This window comes from Myotis nattereri, assembly GCF_964212035.1.
Source record: "Myotis nattereri genome assembly, chromosome: 4".
Taxonomy (NCBI): domain Eukaryota; kingdom Metazoa; phylum Chordata; class Mammalia; order Chiroptera; family Vespertilionidae; genus Myotis; species Myotis nattereri.
This window is the reverse complement of record NC_138079.1, coordinates 31,770,388-31,784,789: the sequence shown is the minus strand read 5'-3', so window position 1 is coordinate 31,784,789 and position 14,402 is coordinate 31,770,388. Positions and strand designations below refer to the sequence as shown.

At 41.0% G+C, this 14,402-nt stretch overlaps 1 protein-coding gene across 1 annotated transcript in view; it reads right to left on the bottom strand.

The window, feature by feature from the left end:
• Positions 1–4,955: 4,955 nt before the first annotated feature.
• Positions 4,956–14,402, bottom strand: part of ZSWIM6 (zinc finger SWIM-type containing 6) — a 217,572-nt gene continuing 208,125 nt past the window's right edge. Inside the window, exons 11-14 of the mRNA XM_081088785.1 lie at positions 13,223–13,380; positions 12,451–12,614; positions 9,319–9,400; positions 4,956–7,676 (exon numbers count right to left, since the gene is read on the bottom strand). Of these exons, the coding sequence (XP_080944911.1) occupies positions 6,814–7,676; positions 9,319–9,400; positions 12,451–12,614; positions 13,223–13,380 (1,267 nt within the window). The 3' untranslated portion in view covers positions 4,956–6,813. The remainder of the gene's footprint in view (positions 7,677–9,318; positions 9,401–12,450; positions 12,615–13,222; positions 13,381–14,402) is intronic.

The window sequence follows — 14,402 nt, the reverse complement described above, 5'->3', positions numbered from 1 at the left end:
CAGCAGGAGGCAGTCGGTCAATGATTCCCTCTCATCACTGATGTTTCTATTTCTCTCTCATTTTCCCTTCTTCTCTGAAATAAAAAAATATATACATATTTTAAAAATTGCATTTCCTTGGTTCGAATGAAGACAAAATTGATCATGTCATGTTGCTCTATTGACTGGAAATTCAATAGAACAAGATAGTTGCTGAAGAGTTCCACCACCTTGCTTCATCCATTTTAAAATTCATTGTGGCATTTTTTCTTGAAGGTCAGAACTATGTCTTATAATTCTCTGGGCCTTCTACAGTGCTAAGAATGTAGCCGTGCTCAGTAAACACAATCATTAATTCCACGAGAAGCAATAGAGCTTGATTGCGTGTGTCTGTGACTTGGGAGCCAGTGGTCTGAATACCCATTGCACTATTCTAAAATGGAAGAAAGTTCAAGCTGCTCATCTTTGCTACATTTTATATTACTTAAAGGGACATATTCACAAATCTGCAGCCACTTACAAATATTCATGGAGGAAAAGCAAAATTCCTTTGTACGTGCTTATATCATCAGGCCTCACATCCTTCAAGTTAGGGTTCATCAGTAGAGCTGAACATTTAATAAAATTATTAATACAGTGAAATAAAGCAATTGCTTTCGTAAAGGAGATTTTGTTCTTTTTCCTCCTACTTCCCCTGCCTGCAGTAGGAAGATGTTTCCAGTTTGGTACTGATGCAAAATGAAGAGGGAAGAGGCTTTCTTCCCTTCCTGTTTCAGAGCTGGCTTCGCTGAGCAGAAGGGTTTCACATCACGTCACGCTGAGTCACGAGACCCATGAACAGAAATTGCCAAAACATGCTTTTAGCACGTGTGAACATTTAGGAAGTGACATTTTCCACGACTGTTTCAACTTTTTTTTTTGTATGTTTAAAATTTGCAGAATAAAAAGTTGGGAAAAGAAAACAAGAAAAATAAACATGAAAGTAGGGAGGAAGAGGGACCATTATTTCCTTATCTGACTTTAAGCAAGCCAACATCCTCCAAAACATAGGAAGTATTAAATGATTGCCAAAAGCCAGCACAGACTGGAGAGTCAAAATATTCATAAGGCAATTAGTATATATTTGTAAGGCTGTATCTATCTATAAGGCTGCCCATCAGTAAGTTATTATTGTTTCCAGCATAGAAAACAGCAAAAGTGATGACGGCACAGATGAAAAGAAATCTCTCTTCTCTGGAGTCCCACACCCCAAGAACAGGACCCCTGCTTAGTCACGGGTGTTCTCTCACTCTCCCCCTTACATCAGGAGCCACGCCATAGATGGGGTCTCCCTGGGGGTTTTCCAAACTGGAACGAAGAGAACAGTCTCTCTCTGGTAGAGAACTGTAAGAATCAGAAGCTGGTTCTCTGTCTGTGGCGAACAATTTTTAAGTCAATATGGAGACAGAGAGATAAGAATCGCTCAGAGAACTGAATGCTAGAAGCAGCCACCGTGCAGAGGTCAGGAAGATGAGGAAAGACAGGCAACTTCCAGTAGATCAAGTTTAAAATGTTGGCGTCTTTAATGCCTCTCTTCCTCACATGCTACATATAACATCCAGAAATGCCTCACCCTGGCCAGGCCGGACTCTCATCACTTGTCACCATCTCCACGGACCCAGCAGGGTCCACGCTCCTTTGCTTCTTGCCGCGATTACCCTAATAGCCTCCTTGCTTCCTTCCCTCTTGCCCTCGTAACCACACAGCAGCCAGTAAATGGCTTCTTGTCTCAATTATAAGTCAGATCACAACTCTCCTATTTTGGATCCTTCAAATACAGAGGAAAAATATTTACTATTTCCTATAGGAATAAAAGTGGAAAATATTTTATTATCTAATTGAATTTCCCTCTACTTACCTCCTACCTCACCCTCCTCCCACCCATTCTGCCCCGGCTATAGTCTCTTTCCTTTGCTGATCTGAGGTATAGAAGTGCAAAGACACCCTACCTCAGAGTCTTCATACTTGCTGTTCCTTCTGCCTCAAACACACATCTCCCAGAGAGCAGCATGGCCAGCTCCCTCCTTCAGGCATCTATCTGCTCATATTTCATAGAGGCGTCTTCCCAAGTCCCTACACTAGCACGCTCCCCCTGCTTGTCCCTATATTATTTATGTTTCCCTCTCACTTAGAATGTCCTTTCTGCTCCATGAGAATAGGTATTTTGCTCACTACTTGTTTTCTTAGCACCCAGGACCATGCCTACCATGTGGTCGGCACACAAAAATATGCTGCACAAACCATTCAGAATCCTTTCAGTGTCTCACATTTCAACCTCTTTTACCGACACTGGCTTGAACTGGTCCTCATACTGGTGGAAAGTCATTCACCTTAAATTTTACCTCAGTCACATTTCTTTTTTTATTTTTTATTTTATTTATATATATTTTATTGATTATTTACAGAGAGGAAGGGAGAGAGATAGAGTCAGAAACATCGATGAGAGAGAAACATTGATCAGCTGCCTCCCGCACATCTCCCACTGGGGATGTGCCCGCAACCCAGGTACATGCCCCTGACCGGAATCGAACCTGGGACCCTTCAGTCCGCAAGCCGACGCTCTATCCACTGAGCAAACCAGTTTCGGCATCAGTCACATTTCTTTATCAAATTACTTAATGATAATGTTTCTCTCTACATTTTCCTGTCTTCTCACATTTAAATCCCTGAAACAGCTGCCATTTAACAATTTTTTCAGCATTCAGAAAAAGCCCAGTTCTCCTTTGCTACTGTAACTTGTTATAATATTGACTACAGTAACTTGAGCTAATAATTTTTATTCAATTGATTTAATATTTGAAAGTCATGAAACATTCATTTCCACCCTGAAACTATAGCTTCTCTTCTCAAATGAAATCCCAAGTCAAGAGCAGTAAAATGCAGAATTCTACAGTCCAGTACCCAGTTAGGAATCCTCTCTCGCCTTTGAATTATCCAAGTTTGTTGCTCCTTCCATTTCTCCTTCCTGTTCAAATTTTAATCAGGTCAGGATTTTTTCTAGCACTGGTCCATTGGAAGATGAGAAAACACGACACATCAAATTAATATACTTGACCACAGTCATAACCAAAAAGCAGATCCTGGTAGTGCAAGCGTGTGGGTTAAAACGGGGAGGGGAGAGTAATGAGTTCATTTGTCTGTTATCCTCAGTCTCATCTATCCTAAAGGTCCACAATAAGTAAGACCTCCCTGCAAAGACAGTCAATGGGTGCAGACCAATTTTCCATCAGGGGAGAGAGATCTCCGACTCTTGGCTCCTACAAGTCACTTTGTGCTTCCTTTGATGCCACTCCTCCAGACTTTTTAGCAGTCACTTCATTACCAAAATGTCCCAGTGGTTTCAATGGACCCACATAAATTTATATTTACACTTAGGCAGCACTTTCAAAAAAATGAGAATAAACTTGTAAAAAGGAATCAATCCCCATACCATTTTATAGTTCTGTTTTTTATTTTTACTTGGTGTTAATGGGATTTTAAAATGTCATCATGGATTTATTTAAACTTCTACCTATTAACCTTTTGACATCTGGAATCTGCTGTTAAGACTAGATGTCAAAGATAATTTTAAGAATATTTCAAGGGATTAACTATTCTGAAAGTTGTAGCTTTAAAAAAACATTTGTCAATGTTACTTCTGGGTTTGTATCTACCAGAACTAAAAGGAGAGTACAGAAGAGACAGTTGCACATATGTGTTCACAGCAGTACTATTCACAACAGCCAAGAGGTGGAAGCAACCACATGTCTGATGGATGGATAAATGAAATATGGTATTTACATACAATGGAATACTATGCGCCTTTAAAAAGAAAGGAAATCCTGTCACATGCTACAACACGGATGAGCTTCTGAGGACATATGATAAATGAAATAAGTCAGTCACAAAAGGACAAATACTGTGACTTTTATGAGATCTCTAAAGTAATTTATAGAAGAAATTCAAATCAAATTCATAGAAATAGAAAGTAGAATGGTGGTTTCCAGGACTTTGGGGAAGGACAAGAAGGGCAGTTGTTTACTGGATATTGAGTTTAGTTCTGCAAGATGAGGAAGTTTTGGAGCTCTTGTTTCACAGCATGTAAATATACTTAACACTACTGAATGTATACTTAAAATGGTAAACTAATGGTGTTTTTATCACATACAAAAAGCAAACACATCTGTATTATTTGCACATACATTTTTCAATGAAGATGGGGCAGGACAGATGCTTAGAGTGTATACGCAGCATTTATCCTTATAATGCAACTAGAGGCCTGGTGCACGAAATTCGTGCATGGGGGAGGAGAGTCCCTCAGCCCGGCCTGCAGCCTCTTGCAATCCAGGACCCCTCTGGGGGTGACCAACTGCCCATACCTGCAGGATTGGACCTAAACCGGCAGTCAGACATCCCTCTCTCAATCTGGGACCGCTGGCTCGCCTGCCTGCCTGCCCGATTGCCCCTAACCACTCCGCCTGGCTGCCTGATCATCCCTAACCGCCTCTGCCTTGGCCCTGCTGCTGCGGCTTCATCTGGAAGGGCGTCCGGCTGTCTGGTCTAATTAGCATATTACACTTTTATTATTATAGATTTCCTTTTAAACTACACACCAAAAAACCTTCCATAAACTTAGCATTTATTAACTATATCAAGTACAGAGTATCTTAAATTATAGTTTATTAATTAGGGAGGAATAACTAAGTATACAAAGTGAAGAGAAATTGGCTATTCTATCTTATAGTTTATCTTTGTATCTGATCTATGTCTGTCTTGTCCATTAAGCAGACAGTAAACATCAATGTTTGGTTTTGTTTGTTCACCATTGTATCTCCAGGGGGTAGTACTTAAGTATTTATTAGATAAGTGAATATAAACACTTGAAGATGTAGTAAAATCCAGTTCTATAATCACCAAGTTCAAGTGTAGTAAGAGATATACCATAAAAAGAGGCAGAATCAACTTTCAAAAAACTAATTTTAATCAAAACAAAAATTGTTGATCATTAACAAGTTTATAAAACAGTGATTTAGTTACATAAATAAATTGATATCAGTGTATCAAATCTTAATTACTTTCGACTTCATGAGCATGTTTACATGGGTGATGAAGTACAACCTTTTTTTTTTCTTTTTACCTATTATAATAAATAAAATGGAGCGCATGAAATAGTTCTTCTAAACAAAAATACCTACAAACATACCTCTAGCATGTTCTCTAATGAAGGGAACAAGAGACACTGGACAACTTTTGCACCAAAACATAAAAATTGCTTTAAAAAGCACAAGGTTACAGAACCATCAGCTAAAGTAAAGACACTATACTGTAACCAAAGTTGGTATTTCATAATATAATGAACAGTTTGGTAGTTAGATCTCCAGTTTGGTTATTTTAAAGCATTAAGACAAGGCAAGATAGAAGGCTGCTTTTGTTTTGAGTAATTCTAGAGAAAATAAAATATATTTTAAAAAAAAGAAAGAAAACTGAAAATAGAACAGTCCTACCTACACAACTTTCTGTCCTGCACAAAGTCAAAATACCTATGCAGAAGAGACATATAATATATATAATGTTATTTGTGCACAAAGGTTAGCTTATTAGCTCACTGCAAAGGCGTTATGTATCATAAGTCAATTGTTCTGGAAAACATTTTGCGTTTGTGTCAAAAGGATATTTAAGTTTCGTAGGCTAGGAGGCACGAACCCCAGTTCCGGCATACTGTATATTCTTAATGCTAAGGCTTGCTGCTCTGGCTGTGTTTTTGTTGTCCCTCTTTCTTCTAGTGCCTGTTACAAGCATGTGTGGTGTAGTGGTTGTTGTTGTTGGTATGTGTGTGTGTCTGGTGTCTGTATCTACATATATATGTATACATAAGTTGTATAAATATATATATACATATATAATTTCTCCCAAATAGATCTCAGTCCAACCATGCAATCCAAAGGTGGCTCTGCATAGATGCCCAGTATGAAGTTCACCGCCTGAGCCAACCCCGAAGCAAGGCGCACTTTTAGTCCCTCTGATAGGTTTTCTCTCATTTTGTTTTTGTTTAAAACCAAGCTACTGCAGCTTCAAGTATTTTGCATTACATAGAATATTTTTTATAAATTAGTTAATGTTATATTTTCAATATTCAGACATATACTATAATATATATACAGTACAATAAATGCTCTCATTCTTTAATTTTTTTGATAAATCCCTGAGAATGTATGTTGACAGTCGCTAAGTTTCCACATGCACAAGCATCGTGTGCCATGCTTCTGGACGAACAGCATTGCAAAGCCACGTGGGTCAGCCTTTAACTACTAGTATTTCATTTTGTTGGTTTGTTTAAATATGCTGAAAATGTAAAGATGAGTTACAAAGGAGTAAAGCTGAATCCATTCGAGGTACTTATCACAGGATGGAGGTGTTCTGTTTGGTTTTTAAAGCCATTTCAATTATTTTTTTTGAGGCTGTGAACGTATACAGAAAACAGGAGAGCTATGTGGACTTTTGCCACTTGACAACATATACTCAGTGTAAACCAAACCTTTTTAACGTCTCTCTCATACAAAAAAAAAAAAAAAAAAAAAAAAAGAATTAAAAAATATAATAAAGTAAAAGGAAAGAAGAGAAGAGAAAGGGTAGAAAAAAATTAAGAACACACGAACTTTCACAACATGACAATTTAGTCTGCAAACGCAATAGAACTATACACATATAATACCGGTGTGGCTCTGTTCTTTAAGTTAAAAAGGATACAAAGGCAGGCTCAAGTAAAAACAAACCATCCCTCCCACCCCCACCCCCACCCCATTCATACAAGTTCTATCAACCAAACCTCTCCCGAACCAACATCATCAGTTTCTTTTTGCCTTTGTAGATTTGTTTCAGGTTGTCAATAAACTGCGTAAACTGAATGTGTCCGTCATGCGCCATTAGGAAGGTCTCTCGGGCCTTGCTGAGGAACTCTATGAACTCGCTATAGTGCCGAGGACTGATGTGGGTGAGTCGCGAGTGCGTTGTGTTGATGTAGGCCCCGATCGTGGCGTCCAGAAGCTGCCTCAAGGGGGCTTTGTCCAGGGACATGAGCTTACCAGAGTTCCTCCTTCCATGAAGTCCCACCATGCCAGGGGTGGTCAGAGTGCACCTGCGCAAAATGTCTGACAGTACCGTTGCACACTTGACACTCTTGACCACCAGAGGTATTATAGCTGCAAGCTCGTTTTTACCGAGGGAGTGGCTGAGCGCACAGGCCCACAAAACGTCATTAATGGCAGGGTGCGTGTCCTGATTGTAGCTCAGGTTGAGATGGGTCATGGCCAGGGTGGCCAGCTTGTAGGCCCTCATGGGGTACCCGCGGTGCTCCATGTACCGTGCTATCGTGAAGAGCTGGGTGTAGCTCATGCCGGTGGTAGCAGCGTCGAGAACAATTTGGTACGCCGTCTCAAAGGCTATGTGATCCTTTTCACATAGGGTGAGTGCGGAGAGGGCGCAGTTCTGAGGGTCCTTCATGGCACACTGCAATGCGAGTGTCCGAGCACTGCTGGCCAGCTTTTCCTGCTGATGGCAGTCCAGGTGGAGGCGGACAATGGTGCTGTTGGACATCACCGTGGTTGCAACTATACTTGTGGCCTCGGTGGGAGTAAAAAGCGTAAACCAGCTCTGCATGATGCTGTCTAGGGCATAAACACCTGCGAGGAACACAGAGAAGCCTTATTACTGACAAGGACGCTGCCTAGAGGTCTGGCCTTATTTTCACTTTACAATCAATGCTTACATTGTTAACTACCACCAGACATGAGCGAGGCCAGAAAATCCTATAAGGTAATGTGCCTGGGAGCAACCTTTTAGAATAAAGTTATTATGGATTGTTATTCAGTGAAGTGCCTGAAAGGAACATGAACTTCCTGTAATACAGAACTAATCCTCTCCGTAGCCGGTATTTGCACTGTGCTGCTTGCCATTTCAGACAATGGCTTTTTGCTAATGAGTTCCAGTTCACTGGGGCCTCCTGTCAGATACTCACTACAGAATCTGTAGTTTTTCTCAGAAAAACCACAACCCCCAATAAAATAGGTAGTTTTTATGTGGTGTGTGTGTGGGTTTGTATGTAAGTTTAAAATACACATGATATAAAATGATTAAGACACACAAAGAAGCAGGAAAATGTGACCCATAATCAAGAGAAAAACTTCAACAGAAGCAGACCTACAGATGACTCAGATGTTGGAAATGGCTGACAAGAACTTAAAAATAACCATTTTAAGTACACAGACCCAACATGCCTCAGCTGTAGAAAAGTACTAACGGTGAATGTTTCAAGAGAAGGTACTAAATTGCAGAGAGAAATTAGGCATATATCTTGGTGCAGAGGAAGGGGAATTGTGTGGCAGTTCTTAAGGTGGTATTACTTCGTATTGTTTCACTAAAGCATCACATCAATAATATAAACATAATTTTTATATTGAGACCAATTTACCTTTTGCCAAAATACCAAACCATCACAAGTTAATAAAAGAAGAACAGTAAGAATGCCTTCACAGTGTCTGCTGTGTCAGTTTCTAAACACTGAGGTGGCAGGGTCCTCTCAGCAAGAGGCATGTGTCCTTTTCTGACGCCAACAGGAAGAAGGAAAGACAGGTGAACCAACATTTATTTTCAACAGCCACCATGTTGTTGGTGTTGGTGCTTCCGCTGCGAATGTAGTTTTTTCAGCACTGACTGCTGCAGAGGGGAAGCAGGCAGCTAAAAGGTCTCACAAATGGCAGCTTGGGGGATCTTCTTAGGGCTAGCTACAGTATCTCACACATCTGAGAGCTCACCTGACCCATACCCAGTGGTCATTTCTCTGCTGGGCAGCATGACAAGGCCTGAGAGGATGAAGAAAACACTCCGAGCAAATAGGCAACTATATCATTTTTACTGAAATGGACTGAACCACTAATCCAGTCTCAAGTTAGTTTCAAAGGTGGGCTCCAATCCCCCAAGGATTCATGCTGGAACCCTTTAGTATAAAATTGTAACCTGATTATCACAAAAAGTTACTAAAAGCACCTTAATAGTGACAGAACAACTGGATAAAAAGCGTTTTCTCACTGACCTATTCCATTTTAGTGAGTTTGGAGCCCCACATACTTGACAGTTTGGAAGAGGAGCAATGCAAGTGTGTACACAACTGAAGGCTGGAGGGAAGGGAGCCCCTGTTGGTTGCTGGAGCGGCAGGAGCCTTGGAAAAGTCAAGGTGAAAGAGGGAAGAAGTTCTTGTACCTATAACTGAGGAGTTAAATCTGACAGGAGGTATCTGGGGAAGCTCCTCCTCCAGAGTTTACCTACCCACTTCAGTAGCACATGTTACCAGCCATCTGACCATCTCCCGCCGTCGCCAATTTAAGGTTGACAGTGTCATTCGCATAACCTATAAAGAAAGATAGGAAAACAAAGTGTTTTGGAAGATTATCCCAAGTCAGTGGAAATATAAAACAATTCATTCCAAGGTATAACTACAAGGCAGTCCCCCTATTAGCAGGAGGACGGAGGGACATATTTAGAGAAAGCTCTGCATATGAATTTGTCCATGGCTCTCCCAGCCTTGTCCCAGCCAGAGAGGCAGGAGGTCCACTCCTGGTGGGCCAACTGACCAGATGCAGCATCCTGGACAAGTCACTCAATCACTTTTCTCATCTGCAAAATAAGAGGCCTGGGCTGAAGCATTAAACACAGTCCAGGCTTCATCTTCTCCCCAACTTTAACATTCCATGGTTTTAGATTTCTGAGGCTCTCCTAAAATAATTCTGATTACAAACCCTCAGATGGCAGAGGTATTTTAGTCATTATTTCAGTCTCTGGTTCTCTTATTTGGCAAGTGTGAAGATAACCTCAGGTCCATGGAAAGAAATCATCTTTGGCATCATTAGTGATCTGATTTTGTTTTTCACTTTCTAATAAGAGACCCCAAGATAAAATATCCCTCTGTTCCTATTTCCCCTATTGTTTTAAGATTCAGAAAATCTAGGCACGTAACTCTGAAAGCCTTGGAAAGGCCCTGTGGGATTTCTTTCTGTGTCCTACAAGGAATGAGGCAGGGAGCAAACTCTCAGTAACCTGCCATTTATCCCCCAAATCTGCCAGGATTCCAAATACCTGGAAAACTTGTATTAATGTGTGTTTTTTCCTGCATACCTTTAAGAGGCAAAGGAAATAAGCCAAATAACCAGAATTCATTTTTATAAAGAAACTTCTAAAATGTCATTTTATTGTTTAAATGCAATCAATCTCCGATACCAGTGAGATGGCGAACCTTTTGAGCTCGGCGTATCAGCATTTGAAAAACTCTAACTTAACTCTGGTGCCGTGTCACATATAAAAATTTTTTGATATTTGCAACCATAGTAAAACAAAGATTTACATTTTTTATATTTATTTTATATATTTAAATGCCATTTAACAAAGAAAAATCAACCAAAAAAATGAGTTCGCATGTCACCTCTGACACGCGTCATAGGTTCGCCATCACTGTCCTATACCCTCTGCTCGTATAGTACTATATACGGTAACTGTATTTTCTTGTAATACAACTCTTTAAACTTTATTAATTACTGTAAGGAGAATCCATAACTAGAAAACTAGATTAATCACCTAATCAGGGTATTCCATGCCCCATACTTTAGGTAACTAGAAGATAAAAATGTCTTTTACTGCTTTTCAAGGAGGGGAAAAAAAGCCCCCATAAGTGCATACAGAGATTTCCCGAGTAAGGTAGAAATATAAACTTTACAGTTCTGGGTTTATACAGTAATCTTTTCAGAAACTATAAGAAAGCAAACATTTATTGGCATAACTAACTGAAAATGTCCTGGGTAATATGTCTAATGGCTTGCTGAATGCTGAAACTGGCCCTGGCACTATCGCTCCTTCTTTTTCTTTTTTTTAAAATATATTTTTTATTGATTTCAGAGAGGAAGGGAGAGGGAGGGAGAGATAGAAACATCAATGATGAGAGAGAATCATTGATCGGCTGCTTCCTGCATGGCCCCCACCGAGGACCAAGCCTGCAACCCAGGCACGTGCCCTTGACTGGAATCAAACCTGGGACCCTTCAGTCCATAGGCCGACGCTCCATCCACTGAGCCAAACCAGCTAGGGCCATCACTCCTTCTTTACCTAATTTCTCAGGGTTATAAAAGAGAGTGCTTTGGCTGGTTTGCTCAGTGGTTAGAGAGTCAGCCTACAGCCCAAAGGTCTGATTCCTGGTCAAGGACAGGTGCCTTGACTGCAGATTTAACCAGTTGATATCTCTCACATCAACGCCTGTCTGTCTCTCTCCTCCCTCTCCCCCTCTAACCTCTCCCCTTCCACTTTCTCTAAAAATCATGGAATACCCTCCCTCTTTGGATGAGGATTAAATTAAAAAAGAGCTAGAACTACCCATCTATTATGAAAATGCAAACATCAATAAAAATTCATACTTCCTCTAAAAATTTACCCCAACAACTGAATCTTTATTATACACTAGAGGCCCGGTGCAATAAATTCATGCACTGGGGGGGGGGGGGGGGTGTCCGTCAGACCAGTCTGCACCCTCTTCAATCTGGGACCCCTCGGGGGATGTCTGACTGCCAGGATCGGGTCTAAACCAGCAGTTGGACATCCCTCTCATAATCCAGGACTGCTGGCTCCTAACTGCTTGTCTGCCTGCCTGCCTGATTGCCCCTAACCACCTCTGCCTGGCAGCCTGATCACCCCCTAACCACTCCCCTACCAGCCTGATCAACGCCTAACTGCTCCCCTGCTGGTCCGATTGCCCCCAACTGCCCTCCCCTACCAGCCCAGTCGCCCCCAACTGCCCTCTCCTGCCAGCCCAGTTGCCCCCAACTGCCCTCCCCTGCTGGCCCGGTCCCCCTCAACTGCCCTCCCCTGCCGGCCCATAACCCCCAACTGCCCTCCCCTGCCAGCCCGGTCGTCCCCAACTGCCCTCCCCTGCCGGTCTGGTTGCCCCCAACTGCCCTCCCTTACTGGTTTGATCGCCCACAACTCCCCTTCCTGCCAGCCATCTTGTGGCTGTGGGTGCTGCCATCTTCGAGGGTGGGGCAGTCAATTAGCATATTCCCTCCTTATTAGATAGGATGATAGCTTTATTTAAGTCTCTAATGAGCAATAACCCTTCTCCATTCATTAAAGGAGAAAAGGTGACATTAAGGCTATAGAAAATGATTTTCTTATTTGAAAGACACATATCAAATCAGCCTTCTAAATGTCAATCCAGTCCCTGCACCTCAGGCAGTACCTGGTTCAGGGGAAATGACCTCAGCTCTGAAGCACAGTGCTCTCCTGAAAGTCTAACAGACTTATGCACCCAACTCATTTACCTGCACTAAATAAATCCAAGTAAGCAAACAGAAACAACTTCAAAATGCTGCCTTTATTTAGCAATCGTTGGTATCCTAAGAAAGACCATGAGTCACATACCTGCAGGCCCAGCTCCAGAGACACTTTCAAAAGAGTGATGTCTGGCAAAGTGTCCATGAGAGTTGCTATTTTAAATGCATCCTGGGCAAGCTTGAAGATGTGGGATGAGGAGTGAATGTTTTTCTGGATGGATTCTAATACTGTTTCCAGCCTCCGAACATCGCCTGCAATGAACAAGGAAAAACCAAACCAAATCAAATGAAAGCAAAATAAAAACAAACAAAAAAATCATACCAAACACACACATACAAAGGGAAGTAAAAAGGAAACAAAATAAACATAAAGCAGAAGTTAATTTCCCTGAAATGTTCACAGATGGCACAGATGTTATAACTAAGTCACTGCCATGTCTATGAATCTTGGCTTCACCCAAAAGAAACACTGAAACAAACCCTCAATGACTAAAAACACATGTGACCCAGGACCAACACGAGATAACAAATAGCTCTCCTAGTTCCTACTTATATATGTTTGGTGAATATTTCAGGGAAAGAAAAAAATATAACCAAACTTTTCAATCTCCTTCTGAATCTCAACCATCACTCACACAGCATGGCAACTAAACCTGAACTTTGCCAGCAACAGGTTTAATGATACAGTTAAAAGAGGAAAATGCCAGGCTCAAACGAACAACACCTATTTTGCCCCATAAGCTAACACTAATGAAAAGTATCCCCTACAACCAACTACTGAGAATCTGACAGCAAACATGACCCTTAAACAAAAAGGTAAGCTAACAAAATAATCATGAGGCCTCAGGACAATCCAATACCTTTGGCTGCAGTTAGCATGGTGGACGCCAGCTCACACTGCTGGGATTCTATGTGGCTTAAAGTGAACCAACGAGGGTATCGGTTGGGAACAACTGACGCAATGTGGTGTGGGCGGGTGAGGTCTCCTGCTGGAGCAGCAGATTCCAATACTAGTAACCTGTAACGAGAAGAGACAGGGTAGGTGGCTCCTGGTTATCACTCATCTATCATCTTTGCCACGGGGACTAGCCTATTGCCAGAGGAGTAGGTAGATGCTGGGAGAACCAGTCAGTCCTTGTGCAGGAGGAGCTGGTACAGCTACACTCTGCTGTCTGGATGCCAAAGTCATCTTGTTAATTACTCATTATCCAAACCTAAGGGATTCCTTTCTTTAACATCGTTCAGAAAATTGCACAATTCAAAGAAATTAAGATATGTAATAATGAAGTATGAAACTCAGTCTTGATGTTTACCTACTTTCAAATTTTTGAATCTTACCACTCATTAAAAAATAGAAATCAACAGAAAACTAACAGTGAAGTGGATATTAAGACTTAGATTACAACAGTCAGGGATCGGGTGGATAACTGAGATATATATGCTTAACTTACTAAAACACAACATAAGAGGGAAAGTAAAAAAAAAAAGACTCCCTTTCCATTACTCATACATTCTAAAAAATGAGTTCCTTATTCCTTCAGGCATTTGTAGTTAGAATAGGTTCTATCACATATATCAGAAGATGAGGAATGCATATGATCCAAGTATTTGTCCTTGACAGTCTCGTATAAATTCCGTGAATTTCCCATTTCAATCAATCTTTGATTAATATGTTGACAAATAAAGAATAATTATTAAAAACAAAGCGCATGCTTAGTGATCGTCTCCAAATATAACTGCCAAAGAGATCAGTACAATAGCTATAACTGAAATAATTCCTCTACAATCATCAAAACACTGATCTTTAATCAAGTACACCAGTATCAGGAACTACAGAATAAGAGCTGGGGATCAAGAGTTAGCAAGGTCAGGGTGTGAAGCTGGCCTTGGGGCCCCATCCAAGAGCAGGTACTGCTCTGGTAAATCAAATGCCTCATTATCTTTTCCCCTTATCTAGGGACAAAGAGATGTTAGCATTAGAGGATGGCAAGGTAGTCAATTAAGTAATAAGCATTTTGGTGGGGTTGCTCTTTAGTTAAA